The 16,557-nt window shown below is 34.7% G+C and overlaps 2 protein-coding genes across 2 annotated transcripts; both read right to left on the reverse strand.

Annotated features, from left to right (window-relative positions):
* Nucleotides 1–552: 552 nt before the first annotated feature.
* Nucleotides 553–2,918, reverse strand: LOC107828234 (amino acid transporter AVT3B-like). Its single transcript, XM_016655519.2, has one exon. It carries the CDS (start codon nucleotides 2,328–2,330, stop codon nucleotides 1,053–1,055), a length of 1,278 nt encoding a protein of 425 aa, XP_016511005.1. The 5' UTR covers nucleotides 2,331–2,918; the 3' UTR covers nucleotides 553–1,052.
* Nucleotides 2,919–13,481: 10,563 nt separating this feature from the next.
* LOC107828223 (large ribosomal subunit protein uL11m-like) lies at nucleotides 13,482–16,310 on the reverse strand. The gene is made up of 3 exons (XM_075246518.1): nucleotides 16,180–16,310; nucleotides 15,704–15,785; nucleotides 13,482–14,125 (listed from the first exon to the last, which is right to left on the reverse strand). The coding sequence occupies exons 1-3, from the start codon at nucleotides 16,308–16,310 to the stop codon at nucleotides 13,646–13,648; spliced, it is 693 nt and encodes a 230-aa protein (XP_075102619.1). The 3' UTR covers nucleotides 13,482–13,645.
* Between the last annotated feature and the right edge of the window lie 247 nt (nucleotides 16,311–16,557).

Raw genomic sequence — 16,557 nt, forward strand, 5'->3', positions numbered from 1 at the left:
ACAAACACAGTATAATCTCATCACTGGGATCTGGGGAGGGTAATGTGTATGCAGACCTTACTCTCTACCTTCGAGGCTATTTCCGATAGATCCTCGGCTCAAGGATCAACGAAAAGGCTATTTCCTCACAAGATAAATGGCTTCTGTAGTCGACCCCCCGACATGAATTCGAACTGGTTCTTAGAAGTACACACTTCTCCTCACCCACCTTTCTACCACCCTCTTCCAAACTTTTATAGTGCGATTCGCCAACTTGATACCCCTATTGTTGCAACTCTAGACATCACCTTTATTCTTTTACAAGGGAACCATCAAACTCATGTATTCATGAGCATTTTCCAAATCCACGGGATAAATTTCAACAAACTAATGAGTTCTGCTTTGCTTATTTATATTTTCAAACTCATAAGAGCTAGAAATGATCTTGTATTTCGATCATAATCATTCCTAAGCAAAGATGGAGAGGAAACAGAAAGAAGCTTCAACCCAAAACTTCAATATGGAACCAATAATTAATCAAAACTTCATTTTTAGAAAATATAGATTATCAAATGCAATCAATTCCCAAAGAATATTATATATGCATGATAACAAGTAGTGCTTAGCATTAAGAAGAGAAAACCAATCTGGCCAATTGAGCAATTACACGTTGCATTGCAACAATTAATACACAAGAATATGACCCTCACACACCTCACACCAATACTGTATATCATTTGTGAAAGGATAACTTAACAAACTTATTACTAATAAGAACAAAGAGTGAGCTTACTCTTTGCTAAAAAATAATTTCTTAAAAAGTAATCTGAACTCAATCTAAACCAAGAGTTCATAATATACATCTTCTGAAATAAAAGGGCAACCCGGTGCACTAAGCTCGGGTCCAGGGAAGGGTCGGACCACAAGAGTCTATTGTACGCAGCCTTACCCTATATTTCTACAAGAGGTTGTCTCCACGGCTCGAACTCGTGACCTCCTGGTCACACGGCGGCAACTTTACTAGTTAAGCCAAGTCTCTCCTTCGTACATCTTTTGAAATGCTATGGGAAAAGTTATGCCTTTTTTGCTAAGATCTCCATCAGGGAAGAAGAGGTGCCATAGACTGCAAAAACTGTGCCCATAACAATAAGAGCAGAATCAAAAGCCAAACCATTCCAGCTCAGCTCATCCTTAAACACAATCAGGTGAAACAAAGCAGGCAAAACAAACCCCAAAATAATACACACACTGCTCCCAACAAGTGACAAGAAATCAGCAAAATTAGGCACCACTAATGCCACAAAAGTCACTGCCAAAACCACAAGCCATCTAATCCACAAGCAGTAACTGCCTTCACAAAATCTCCTTTCCATCACTTCATAGACAGGATTCATCATCAGTGGGAAAGTTAAAAACAAGTTTATGCAAAGGCCAATTTGAACCAAACTGCTGAGCAAACCTTGCCCAAGATTTGTAGTGATTATATCCTTAGTATCTTCTCCAAAAGCAAAATAACCCAATATTCCAAAAGCACCAAACATCAAAGATATGAAAGCCATTGCCAAACCCAAGATTTTCCCAAATTTGTCCTTGTCTCTTGTCTCTGATTCCAGAGGCAAAACCATTCCAATCCCTTCAAAAGCATAGACAGCTACACCAAGACCATAGAAAAACACATTAAACCCACCAAACATTTCAAGAACTGGTCTGTTTGTAAGGTAAATCATTACATCCTCAACCATCACTACACCCATAGCTCCTAAATCAACAATATCAGCAAATATGCTCAAAGGGGCTAAAAGGGTCAGTGTGGGAATTGAATTCAACCCCAACTGGAATGGGAAACAGCCCCAAATATACACTGATTTGGGTGAAAATCCCAAGATTTTGGGATCTGGTTTTGTGATGGAGTAATTGAACAAATATGCTAAAGTATTAGCTACAAAAATCAAGTAGCTGATACAAAAACCAGCTTGGGATAGAACAATCATAGCATCAACAGCAAATCTACCCACAGGTCCACACACAGCAAATCCCAAGTCACCAAAAGATGAAACTTTTACAGCTTTGAGTTGGGATTCAATCCTACGCCTTGAATAAACCAAAAGCATCATACAGTGGTAGGTAAGAAAGGCAACTGAGAAAAGCATAATTGAACCTAAAACCCATCCAGTTCTCTTGAAAGTGTAAGGAAGACCAAGAACTCCAGCTCCAACTATTGCTATGAAAATATTAGCAAAAGTTTTTGAAGGAGAAGAGAGGTGTTGAGTCTTGCCTATAAGTGGTGTATCTTCTCTTGGGATGCTCAATACATGGGATGATGAACTTGCTTCATCTTTCTCAAACCCCATATTCTTATCCTCAAATCAAGAATTCAACCCAAGATAATGCAAATTTTACACAAACTAAGAAAAAAGATCAAAACTTCAGATTTGATATACAAGAACAAAGGTCAAGATTGAAACTTTTTCAACTTTTCTTGCTCTTTGTGAAACTTCTAGGAAACAAAAAGGAGGAGAACAGAGATAGAAAATGGGAGTGTGGTATGGTTTCCCCTGTGCTATGTATTATAGTACTAGTCTTTAGGCCGCCGACGGCTGTGGGAGCGTGTTGAAATGTGGTGGGGAGTTGCCGAGCTGTAAGATTTACAAATTGATCAGAGCAAGTTTAAATTATTCAACACGGACAAAAATGAACAGGGACAATAAAATACTATAATTATATTGCATAAATTTCACTTATTTTAATTTTGGTCTGACGAAACCATTAAAATACCTAAAAGATGGGAACTTTTATTTGTTGAAAATGTAGCACTCAAGAATATTTGTTTATATCAGACCAAGTGTCTGCATATTCTCTCTCATTTTTCTTCTAAATATGTTTTTCTCAAGAATCATAAAATTTGATCATATTTTTTGGGTATTATTCTAGTTGATTACTACTTCATTCTGCTATTTTTCGTGGTTGTGTATTCTTGTTGTTGTTGTACACGTTATGACTTGCTTCTTTTTTTTTTTCGTTTTGGATTCATTTATTATTTCTATTCGTACGGCAACTTATTTTTTAGAGGAGGAAGCAAAATGCCTTAATGGACTGATATAATACTTATGTAAGTGTACCTATAGGAAGACAATTTATCGTGGCTCCAAGATTTTCATTCCTAAACATTAGTTGTATAATAATTTAAATAAATAAGAGAGATTTATGTAATATAGGAAACATCAGAAAGGTAAGTGTTACATAACCAAAAATTGCAGGAGGTTTGCTTTCAATTTTTTCTTTTCTTTTTCGTTCTTTTTTTCTTAGGTTTGTGGTTGAAATAAAAAGATGATAAGAACGTTGCTTTCACTCTATCATGATTCATGAAAACTGTTAAAATGGTGTATAAAGGCTTCGCTAACAGTGACTTGTCTACCATTAATTAATTAAAATAAGTAAAATGCTAAAAAAAATTGTGGTAGGAACGAGAAAGCAACACCAGCATCACTGTGGATACGTTGAACCGTAGGAGAAAAAATGGTTTTATTATACAACAACAACAACAACCCAATATAATCCTACAAGTGGGGTCTGGGGAGGGTAATATGTACGCAAACCTTACTCCTACCCCGAGGGGCAGAGAGACTGTTTCCAGGAGACTCTCGGCTCAAGAAAGCAACAAGAGACGATATACTAGTGTCATCAATAGAATCATAATAAAATAACAACAATATAAGAAATACGAAATAGATGGAAGGTATAATAATAACCAACAGATAAAGCCTGCATCAGTAGATGACCACTAGCATCCTAAAACTAACTCCTAACTGGCTAATCTCACTCTAGTGCGCTGTAGAAATATTCATAACTTTCCCCTAGCTTACAACCTTAATGCTCGACCTCCATAATTCGCTGGGTCATGTCCTCAGCAATCCTAAGTCGCACCATGTCCTGCCTGATCACCTCTCTCCAATTCTTCTTAGGTCGCCCTCTACCTCTCCTCGTGCCCACCACAGTCAGTCGCTCACACCTCCTCACCGGTGCATCAGTGCTCTTCCTTTGAATGTGCCCGAACCATCTGAGTCTTGCTTCCCGCATCTTGTCCTCCATGGGGGCCACACCCACCTTCTCTCGAATATCTTCATTCCTAATCTTTTTATAAAGACTGTTATGATAAATATCATATTATGGTGGATGTCTACTCTTCCTCCGTGATCTTCCTCTCAAATGCTTAATGACATATTCAATAACATATTTTCTATGTTCAATGACATATTTTCTTCACTTTTCATGCCTATATAAAGGCCTTGTAATAGATAGGAAAATACACACAATTGAAGAAGAAAATCTCTTCCTTCTCTCTATCTCCATTTCTTGTTCATGTTTTACTAAATCGCTTTTATTTTCTTATTCCATATTGTTACTTTGAGTTATATTTCATAACACGTTATCAGCACGAGTCTCTGACCAATTGTATATATATCTACAAAAAAAATTCTACATCCAGAAAAATTGCAATTAGAAGCCATACATATCATCTCATGGTTTGATGTAAAGAGAAACTACATATGGTAAGTAATGAAACGTAAGAAAGTATGTTTATCTTATACTTGTCATTCCTTTAATATCTCATATGCACATAACTCTGTATTACACCTGTATTGCATAAGCATATATTAATATTACATCTTTTATATCACATAAATGGAATGAAATTTTCGAAGTTTTATATGTGAAAATCATAGTAACTAGTTAATTGTTGATATGATGCATGTCATGGTAACCAAAGATATGTTATATAAGTTGTCTTATGCATATTTGTATGTTGACTATCTTCAATATGTCCTGCAGCTTTTAATATTTTCTTTAACTTGGATGAATATTTTTTCCTTTTGGGTTTTTGTACTTGCATATAAATAAATAAAAAAAGGAATTAAAAAAAAATTGGTCATACTGATTAGAAGCATAAATCATCTTGAAGAAAACAAGAAATACTTCACATCTTTATCTAGGTTGATTAATTACTTCTTTGAAATTTGGAAAACAAACCAGCTATTAAGAAAGTACACTTCATAATTTATGATCGTATCATTTGAAAGTAAACAGTGATTAGTATGACTACTAGAAGAGGTATTTTCGAGTATTTATGATCTACTTGATGCTTGCTATTGACTTACCATTTTTAAGTATTTTATATGAATGATGCATAAGCTACAACTAGGAAGTTGTTATCTATAATGTCACTTTTCAGGTAATATAAATGTTGAATTTATGTATTAGTATTATATATGTGTTGTTACCTATATGTTGTACTTTTGATAAATTTATTCACTAATTACTTGGTTGAATTGAGTGAAGGAAAGTCATGGCATTAATTCAAATCCAATAGGTAGGGTATACCCCGAAAACAACAATATTTTTTAGAGAAGCTCAATAAATATTATGACAATGATTTTATAATCCATTTAAACTCTAATAGAATTTAGAAGAAATATTCTGACTACAAACGATTGTATTTCATATAGATGCTACAAATAATTAATAAAACTTTAAACTGATTTGAGATTTGTACACTTATTTAAGAAAGCAAATTTGATTTGCTAAGTTGTAATTTAGTTGTGTATAACTTTCTTGGCATGTGATTGAAATTAAGGCTTGAGAATGAATCTCAATATTGTTTAGTCTATTATACCATTGATTGAGGGTAAGACATTGGGATGCTCCATAATGATAAGAGTTGAGTTTGAGTCCCAATTCATTATGGCCTAACATGTCTTTATATTGGTAAGACATTAAGTTTGAGTCCCACTATACCATATTGATGATATAATGATGACTAAAGAAAAATAATATATTTTTCATTAAAGGCATGAAGATTGTCCCACTTGATTTGCTCCATTCTTGAAGTGAATGTGGTAGCAGTGCATAATAAGTTTAAATGAAGACAAGTGGTTGAACAACGAACGTGGGCGTTCCAAAGATCAAAATAATAATAATTATCACTATGATTATAAAAGGAGAACAATAAGGGTTCTCAAAATAGTCCTTCAAAATGTGAAGGCAATGTTTACCATCAAATTGGTGTGAAAATAATAAAGCACGTCGCTGATTATGATCCATTTCTTGAAAAGAATGTGACTTGTGATAAGCATTGAGAATGCAAACTCATTCCTAAAGTTGAATGTGACAATATGTGATAAAAATAATGAATAAAGACATGTAATTCATGATTATATGAATACCACACAACTCACCTCTAAAGGAGGTTTGAGTGAAATAAAGAGAATAAATATTATTGTATGGTTACATGAATATGTCATTGGTCGCGTACATATGATACGCCAAATATTATTTTTGTCATGCCTTATAAAAGTTATTAAAGGCAAAATTAAAGCAAGAAATGATTTTGCTTATGATAATTCTGACCATGACAATTTATTATGATATAAGTTTCTCCATGAAGGAGACATTTACCATATGAATGGTATGATAAAAGATCTTGTAGTACAAAAATTGTTAAGAGCTCCGAAAAAACTAATTTGTTACTACCCGGATGAATAAAATTATTCATGACATTGATATTGTAAAATCTCAAAAGAAACTTTTTGAGTTTCAAATGTATAAGTCAAAGTGGTTGGCATATTGAGACTATAAATGAAAGGAAGATTGAATATATTCATATTTCTACAATCATACCAGGTAAATATGAAAGGTTACCCGATTTTCTTTCTATTTGTACTACACAAATATAAGTATGATGATGGAATCATATGCCACAAGTAAACTAGAGGTTTACTAAAACAAATATTAGTTAGCATAACCGGTTGACCATCCTGGTTCAATTATGATGCAAAAAATTAATTGAGAATTACATTGGCATATATTGAAGAATAGAAGATTCTTCAAGAATTATCTTGTGCTGCTTATTCTCATGATACACCAGTTAAGGTTGGGATTGAATCCCTTGATTTCTGGAACAAATAAAAAGCTAATAAATATATGGACCCAGTCACCTGCCATATAGACCGTTTACTACTATATGATTTTAATAAATGCATTTATTCTATGGTCACATATGCATTTGTTATCAACTTGCAGTTTGGCTTTTGCAAGATTACTTGCTCAAGTTATTAGAGCACAATTCCAGAATATAAATTATGATGATTTATCTTAATAATACTGGTTTAAATCCAAGTTGGTTTAGCAGAAATTGTATGCCTCCAATTATAGCTAAATCATTGGTTATGAGAACAAAACTAACAAAAATGAAATTTGGTATGAGATGTATTATTTAATATACAGCAGCACTTGTACGCATCTAGCCAACTTATAAAAATTTCTCCCTATCACAATCGGTTCAGGGTCAGAAACTAAATAATTTCTATATAGAAATATGGATATGCTATATGATTTGATTATGCCACCAAAATGCACAAATATGAGTTCCCAAAGAAGGTTGGAAAATGTGTTGGTGATCCCAACTTGAAGTTCAAGTGATAATTCATTTACAAATTATTGCCAGACGCATTTGCTGACCCAAAGCTAAATGTCATATTTCAGCTGCTACTGTTCCAAATAGAATAAAGTCCATGAGGGACAGAGTCTATGGCACGCATGAAGCGTAACAGACCAATCGGTTCCAAAGATAAAACTCCTTGAAGAAGGAGATGGACAAATATTCAAAATGGTCATAATAAGGAGGCAAGTGCCCTAGAAGAGAACCACGACATAACACTTCATAAGACCTCATGGGTGAGGCTCAGGTACCTGAAAATAATGAGATAAAGAGATCTCAATAAGTTATATCTTTATTAGGTAATATGGAACCGACGTAAAGTGATCATCGACGATATTGTTAATATAATGTAGCACTCAATATTATTAATATTGACGAGGATCTTGAGCTCAAATCTGTCATGAAATTTGGACAGATAAATGATTGGCCAAAAATAAAATTAAAAATAAAACACAATCAAGATTGATTTTACCTGAAAAATGTGAAGTTGGACGGATAGTCCAAACACCTGAAAGTATAAAGCCAGTGGAGGTATAAATGTGTTCTTGTGCGAAAAAAGACAAGTCGATAGACATAAAGACGACTTGTGTCACAAGAAGATTTGTAAATAACCTGGCATTTCAGGTTTTAATCTGGCAATATATGAAAAACGTGATATGCGTATAATGAAAATTATTGAAGGATTTAAATTGTTCTGAAGCATATTATGGTTCCCAAGAAATTTATTAAATAAAGCTTCAATAATCCTTATACGGATTGATACAATCAGTGCGCATGTGGTATAATCACCCACGAGAGTACTTGTTGAAAGAATGGTACAAAAATAATTCAATTTGTCCTTGTGTCTTTATAAAAGGATCTGGATTTGAATTTGTTATAATCGTCGTGTATGTTGATGATTTAAATATCATTAGAACTCCCAGGGAGCTTCCTGAAGTAGTAGACTGTTTAAAGAAAGAATTTGAAATGAAAGATCTTGTAAAGACAAAAACAAAATTTTGTCTTGGTTACAAATTGAGTATATGAAAGATGAAATTTTTGTCCATCAATCAGCATACACTTAAAAGATTTTAAAGTGATTCTATATGGATAAAGCACATCCATTGAGTACCCTGATGGTTGTGAGATCACTCGATATAAATAAAGATCCATTCAGACCTCATGAAAATAATGAAGAACTTCTTGGTATTGAAGTATTATATCTTAGTGCAATTGATGTACTAATGTATCTTGCTAACAATACAAGGCGTGACATAACTTTTTCAGTTAATGTCTTAGCAAGATATAACTCTGCTCATACAAGGAGACATTGGAATGAAATCAAACATATATTGCGTTATCTAAAAGGGACTACCGATGTGGGCTTATTTTATGGCAATGATTGCAGTCCTGGTCTTGTTGGTTATACCGATGCAGGGTATTTATCTGACACACACAAGGCTTGATCTCAAACATGCTATATGTTTACATATGGAGGCACTGCCATATCTTGGCGATCGACTAAGCAATCAATCGTGGCTACTTTATCTAATCATGCTGAGATAATTGTTATTCATGAAGAAAGTCGAGAATGTGTATGGTTGAGGTCTATAATAAATATTATTCGAGACAAATGTGATTTGAAGTGTTGCAAACTACCCACAATTTTGTATTGAAGGGAAGATTCATAATATGGCTGATTTGTTCACCAAATCTCTACCGACGTCAACCTTCAAGAAACTAGTGTACAAGATTGAGATGTGAATGATCAAGGATGTGAATTGATGCTCTCATCAGGGGGAGTATATACGCGTTGTACTCTTTTTTCCTTACAAGGTTTTGTCCCACTGGATTTTCCTTGCAAGGTTTTTAACGAGACAACCAAAATGCGTATTTCTAAACATGTGTACTCTTTTTCCTTCACTGAGATTTTTTTTTCCATAGAGTTTTTTTCCTAGTAAGGTTTTAACGAGGCACATTATCTATGGACATCCAAGGGGGAGTGTTATGATAAATATCATATTATGGTGGATGTCTACTCTTCCTCCATGATCTTCATCTCAAATGCTTAATAACATATTCAATGACATATTTTGTATGTTCAATGACATGTTTCATGACATATTTTCTTCACTTTTCATGCCTATATAAAGGCCTTGTAATTGATAGGAAAATACACACAATTGAAGAAGAAAATCTCTTCCTTCTCTCTATCTCCATTTCTTGTTCATGTTTTACTAAATCGCTTTTATTTTCTTGTTCTATATTGTTATTTTGACTTATATTTCATAACAAAAACCTAATATAACAAGATTTTTAGCAAGGGGAGTCTAAATATGAGGAAGTAAAATACGAATAAGATAAATGCATTCAACATCTAGTATATATAGATAAAATATTTTTTTTATCTATCTATATAATACAGTATAATTTTTTCGGCGAAAGGATGTCAATTGTTTATGTATCTCTTGAAATTCAGTTTTATTATAATCTTCCATGAAGTTCTTCTGCCTGATACCCATATAAATGAATTTAGATGCCTTTTTAATAAGGCAAACACTAATTATGTATTTATGTTTTACTATTCTCATTTGTGTGCTCAAAAATTTGTAGGATATCTTGTACAGATATGTCGACCAATTTGGACTCTCCAATTCACAGCTGCATTGGCAGGTAATATAAGAACCATAGTGTTGTACTTTACAGGACTTATCAGGAAAAATATCTGAAATTTTGATGGTGAAAGCAAAAAAGAAGCTTCATTTTTCAAAAGAAAAAAGCATTACTCATTGAATATCCAAAAGCATACTGAGAATTGATTTATTTTGCTCTTCTTTAGTCGAGTAGTATTTAAATAATCAAGTAAGATTGTTGTTTTCTAGGTCATCGTTCGTTTTTTCAATGTCTTATCGTAAAAAAAGTTGGTTGATCACCTATCTTCCCCTTTTGGATAAGGGATCCTGTCCTTTCAGACTTTTGCTCTTTTTAACTCTTTTTTGGGACCCCTAAATATTTGTCCTTTCCAAATAAGATACAATAAAAATATTGAGAAAGCAACTTGAGATCTTGGGGAGAATGTCACTGTCCCTTTGCAATGATCTGGACACAACGCTTAATTTTGCAACCACAAATTAAAGCCTTGAATATTTAACACTAGTGTGATATTGAACCCAACTTTGTTAGTTTTGCAAACACAAAGGTAGCTTTTAGAGTCGATGGATGGAATATTTGACCCTGGTATATATCATATTGAACCAAGATGATCCCTGAAGTTTTTTAAAAAAATTAGCGTCAAAATGTATTACTAATATTTGAACAGTTTGAGTGTTCTTAGTTGAACTAACTTGCTTCATAAAATATCAGAACTTTGCAAAGATAACAGTATGCGCCATTCAATCTATACCTAGTCAAAGTCATGTCTCTAGAAAGGACTGAATTTGGCTTATTGCCTTCTAGCCAGTTCTTTTTTACAATGAATAGTAATCAGGAAAAGTACTATTTATACAATGAATTACAAGTAGCACATTGTTGTATATCATTTGGACCATAAAATACAACTCACTCAACAATCTCTTTTCTTAAATTTTCCCATATAACATAAGAAAGAACTAAATAGGAAACACCAGCAAAAATTAGAAGTTTAAACAACCAGATTTCAAGATTTCAGAGAAACTGAAATGCACTTCTTTAGGGAACAACTATCTAGATTACAATTCTGAGAAACAACTTTCAATATTTTAGTGGAATTAATACACCTCGGATGATTAACCTCAAGCGGGGTATATCATTCTCAGAAAGACAGAAACTTCATTCATGCACAAACAAGAATATGGACTAGCAACAACCACCACTGCCAAATAACTATTATAGGAAACATGCTACCTTTGCAAGCACAAAGGTAGTGTTTAGAGTCCTTTTCCCTTCTTCACACCAGAAGGAAAAGTGAATTTTACCATCTAACACCAGAGTGATCATGAGACGATAATACTTTCTCCTAGCTCCCGCTACCCAAAATAAAATTTGCAAAATGCAAATCTTTTCAGGACTCTCTAGGTTAATGAAAACTAGTACCACATAAAATAGTAACTTCAAATAAAGCCATAACACTCGATCTCAACCCATAACGTATTGCTGTCATAGCATGAAGAATTGTTCCTTCATGCCCTATACTAGAAGGAAAAATGCAAGACACAGAAGCATTAAAAGTCTAGATCAGATTTCTTTGTATCCAATTAAATAACTATGCTGACAAGGTCAAAATCACCAAAGTTCTTTCAGTGGGTCTGCCTATTCTCTTCACATTGTTAAACTAACAGAAGCCATACTTTCAGCTAAGGTGCTTGTCTTTGTATCAGATACTATAAAAAAACTAGCAAAGTTCTGGCTTCAGTAAGTTTGTTTTTCTGAATGACTCCCGGTAATTGCCTGTTACTATGATGCAAGTCTAAATAGTTAAAGAACAGCAACAACAACAACGACCCAGTGAAATCCCACTAGTGGGGTCTAGGGAGGATAGTGTATACGCAGACCTTACCTTTACCCCGAGGGATAGAGAGGTTGTTTCCGAAAGACCCGCGGCTCAAAAGACGAAAAGAGGCAATATATCGGTACCATCAATAAAAACCATAGAAAAAGAAAAAATAACAGCATCATAAGAACCAAAAAATATATGAAAAGCACAATAATAACCGGTAGATTACTAAGATGAACGAAAGAGTAGTGAGAACTCAACACTAACCACTAGCAGTCATACATATACATATACATATACATACATACATATATATATATATATATATATATATATATATATATATATATAACATTTGATATAGAGGTTACAATTTGCAATGCTCTATATGTACAACCAGCAATGCCAGATCTATCTCATTTAGCTCTAGATATGCAACAATGATCGCTCAAATTACAGAGCTGTTAAGACTTAAGGTAACAAGGATAAAAGAAAAGCAAGAACCTACTAGGTAGATGCCTACTACACTTAAGCAGAAGTTCTCAGTAAGGGCTTTTCAAGTACTCTAGTAAATAGTTAAAGAACAACATTTATGGAAAATGGCAATCAATGATCAAACCTGACAACTGGCTTACAATCTCCTGCCAGGAAACTTAGATGCATAAAATGAGGAAAAGAATAGGATATGGCAAATAAAATACACAAGCAACTATGGTTTCAACAGCTTAAGGATGCTAAGAGGGATTGATAATTAAAGATAAGACAGACACCAAGCGCCCAACTCGATGCAAGAGATGGCTATGGAATCTATACTTACATTAGGGCATTAAAGATATGGTCTATTTTATAAGACTAAGATTAGAGACTACCTCCAATGGAAGAGTTAAAAAAATTGTGAAACGGCAAATGTAGAAATGGAAGACTTGACTAAAAAATTGCACGAAATGCTTTCTAGATGAATGCCAAAACTAACAGCAGAGAACTCAGCAAACTTATCAAATAAAAGAGCTAAATTTCAAAGAAAAAAATCCGTGAGAAAACACTACAGAACCTGTCTTATTCTATGACAAACATAGGCTAACTTTTGAACCTTTTCCCTTTTCGTGGGTGTCATCATTCAGCAGGAGTCGTGCTAATATTCCCTGTATAATCCAATTCTGTCAGAAGTACCCAGAGCAACAGGCAAAAACAGACAGTTACTTGAACATACAATTCAAAAATCCAGAATAAGTTGTGACAATCAGTATGACATAACACCATAACCACTATTCGTTGGCTACATCCTTCTTACCGCAGCCATCCATTCTCTAACCTAACAAGGAACATTTCCCTAAACCAAGATTGCACCATATAAGGATTACTATCATCGTAACAGACCTTGTATCAATAGCAAAAAATGATCGGTCTAATTTTCCATCCTCGGCTCTACCTACGATAACTAATGCTTACACACACAAATAGAAAAAGAGAGGCAGTAGAATCCACATAGGTTAGCTCATTCTTCTCGATTCACAGTAACGGTATCAAAAAGCATTAATCTTGCTCAAACAACTCTAATGGACTTCAAAAAAACTAACTTTATTGCTAAGAAAACATTCATAATTCATATCATGCTTCCTTAAACAGCAAAATCGTTACTTCAACCAACTTTACTACTCTTCATTTCCAAATCTTAGTACAAAAACTACAGAAATAGCAAAAATACAGTTCAATAGTTTCATTTAATCCAGCTCCTTCTGAACTTTAATCCCCATAGAATTCGACGTCCCAATAATAGACTTACAAATCGACTCCAAGGGCATGTACTGGCAAAATAGATCACTCTGTTTGATTTTAGCAATCTCATAAACATGCTTTAGGGTTAGAGTTGACGTCGTTACATGACCAGGGCGACCACTTCCCAGCTCAATTCCAGTAGCCTGCTTTAGGTACCATGTAACTGACGGAGACTTAACGGTGAACTTGAAAGTCCCGTCCTTGAACGCCGATATGGTGATGGCCATAGGTGTACCGGGCTTGAACTTCTGGGTCCGAGCATTGAAGTCCTTGCAGAAAGCCATGGAGTTGAGCTTGTATTGACCCAGGGCCGGTCCTACTGGTGGGCCGAGCTTAGCTGCACCCGCATCGACGGTGAGACGGATCGTGGCTGAGATAGGGCGGCGCGTTAAGATCTCTTTTAGTGTCGTAAAAGGGGGGTTTTGCTACTGCTTTAGCTGCGCCGGTGATGAGGCAGCGGTGATGAGGGAGGGGCTTTGCTACTGCTTTAGCTGCACCGGTGACGAGGCTTTTTGTTCATTTGTGGTGCTTTTTTAACTTATGGGCTTATGGCCCATAATGTTATGGGCTGCCTCATTTATGTCAATAAGAAGAAAAAAGTAAAAATTGCACAGGGCGCCCTATTTGGTCGCCCCCATTTAACCTATACCCATATTTTTTAAATTTTTTTAACTTGTACCTACTTTTTAAATAACTTCAACCCCCTTTCTCCTACTCCTTCTCCTCCTTCGTTTTATTCTTCTTCTTCTTCTTCTTCTTCTTCTTCTTCTTCTTCTTCTTTTTCTGCTGCTGTTGGTGCTGCTATGTAACTTTAGTTATTAAAATTTTGTGTAGACATATCTAGTTCAATTATAAGACGAAAATTTTCTTACACTACTGTATTCCAGTCAAGAAATACGAAAGGATCTGCAAGTGGTCATTGTTTGGCACCATGTCCTTTTTCACCCTTAACTTCAGGCTGAAGTGAAAGCAATTCACCACAAATTTAGCATCTTGCCCATGACAAGGAAACACCAAGTTACTTGTATAGTTGTATGCAATAAGAAATAAAATGGCCATTGCTTATATAGTGCTGAAGTTTTTACAGTGAACTAAATAACTTTGCCAGTTACAAAAACAAAAACTTCAGCTCTAGAGCTGAAGTTCGCCAGTTACAAGAGCTGATGTTCGCCAGTTACAAAACAAAAACTTCAGCTCTAGAGCTGAAGTTCGCCATTTACAGCTGAAGTTCGCCAGTTACAAAAACAAAAACTTCAGTCCCGTCTATTAGAATGCTGAAATTTTGCGTGATTGCATTTGCTACTTCAGCCCCGTATGCTGAAGTTACGGGTATAGATGCAATTTTTTTGCAAAGCGGGCACAAGTTAAAACGTGACACAAAAAGCGGGTATAGATGCAAATCCCCCAAGAAAAAAAGTAAAAATTGCATGGGGCGCCCTATTTGGTCGCCCCCATTTAAGGGGGAAGTGCACGGTCAGCCACTAATAACACATGTATTTACTTTTAAGCCAATGTTTAAAATATCTTTAGTCTTTAGACACTGCTTTAATAAACTTTACCTGCCCGGACGAAAACACTCTTCTGCTCATAAAGTTCAGGACCAGGTGTCCTTAACTTTTGAACTTGCAACTCTAAGTTTAGGACTTCAGAACTACATGTCCTTAACTTTTGAACTTGGAACTCAAAGTTCAGGACCTATTGTCCTTAACTTTTAAGCTTGTAAGACTAAGTTCAGGACCAAATGTCCTTAACTTTTGAGCTTGTTAGTCTAAGTTCAGGACCAAATGTCCTTAACTTTTGAACTTGTAACTGTAAGTTCAGGACCAAGTGTCATTAACCTTTGAGCTTGTTAGTCTAAGTTCAGGACCTATTGTCCTTAACTTTTGAGCTTGTTAGTCTAAGTTCAGGACTTCAGGACCTATTGTCCTTAACTTTTGAACTTGTAACTATAAGTTTAGGACCTATTGTCCTTAACTTTTGAGCGTGTTAGTCTAATTCAGGACCAATGTTCGAGGAGTAGGCCTTGTATATTCCTTTGACTCAATCTCCCATTCTCCATTAACTACATACTCTGGCATAGCTTTTCTGAGATCATAAAAAAGGAGTTACTTTTCAACGACAAAGACAAAGCAAAATATATAGGAAGAAGACGATAAAGAAAAAGAAAGAAAATGGAGGTTGGGAATGGAAGAAGAATATGCAAAGAGAATAGCCCAGAAAGAATATGCAGAGAGAATAGCCCAGAAAGAGAATCTGAAAATAGCGTATCTATCCAACCTGTGATACCACTGTATTTCCGTTTGGGAAGGAAAGGGTAACAACGTCCTTTCATATTAATTTTAATAAACTAGTGGCTACTATTGCTCAGCATTAAAAATATTGGATAAAAAGTAAATACCACTTTAAATAGTGGCTACCCCATACAATTTTTACCCCATTTAACCTATACCCATTTTTTAAAAAAAGTTTTAACTTGTACCCATTTTTAAACAATTTCAGGAACTCTTTCTCCTCCCCCTCCTCCTTCTCCTCCTTCGTTTTCTGAATGCTGAAGCTTGGGATATTGCTATGCGTTGCCTGCTGATTCATATATATATATGCTTGTCCCATTATGTTCAGTTTAGTTTTATTCACAATAATTTAACCTCTTAGATATTTTAGCTTTACAGGAACATTGGTTTTTAGTTCTAATTTATCTGTAGTAACTTGTTTTCATGTCGAAAATATTTTTTATTCTTTAATATTTGAAATGAACAGCATCAATTGCTGCTAATCATGATCTATTAAATTCATTGTTGTTTAGAACTTCAGCTCTAAAAATGCTGAAGTTCAGCAAATATAAACAAAAACATCAGCT

The sequence above is a fragment of the Nicotiana tabacum genome, chromosome 3 (assembly GCF_000715075.1).
Source record: "Nicotiana tabacum cultivar K326 chromosome 3, ASM71507v2, whole genome shotgun sequence".
NCBI lineage: Eukaryota > Viridiplantae > Streptophyta > Magnoliopsida > Solanales > Solanaceae > Nicotiana > Nicotiana tabacum.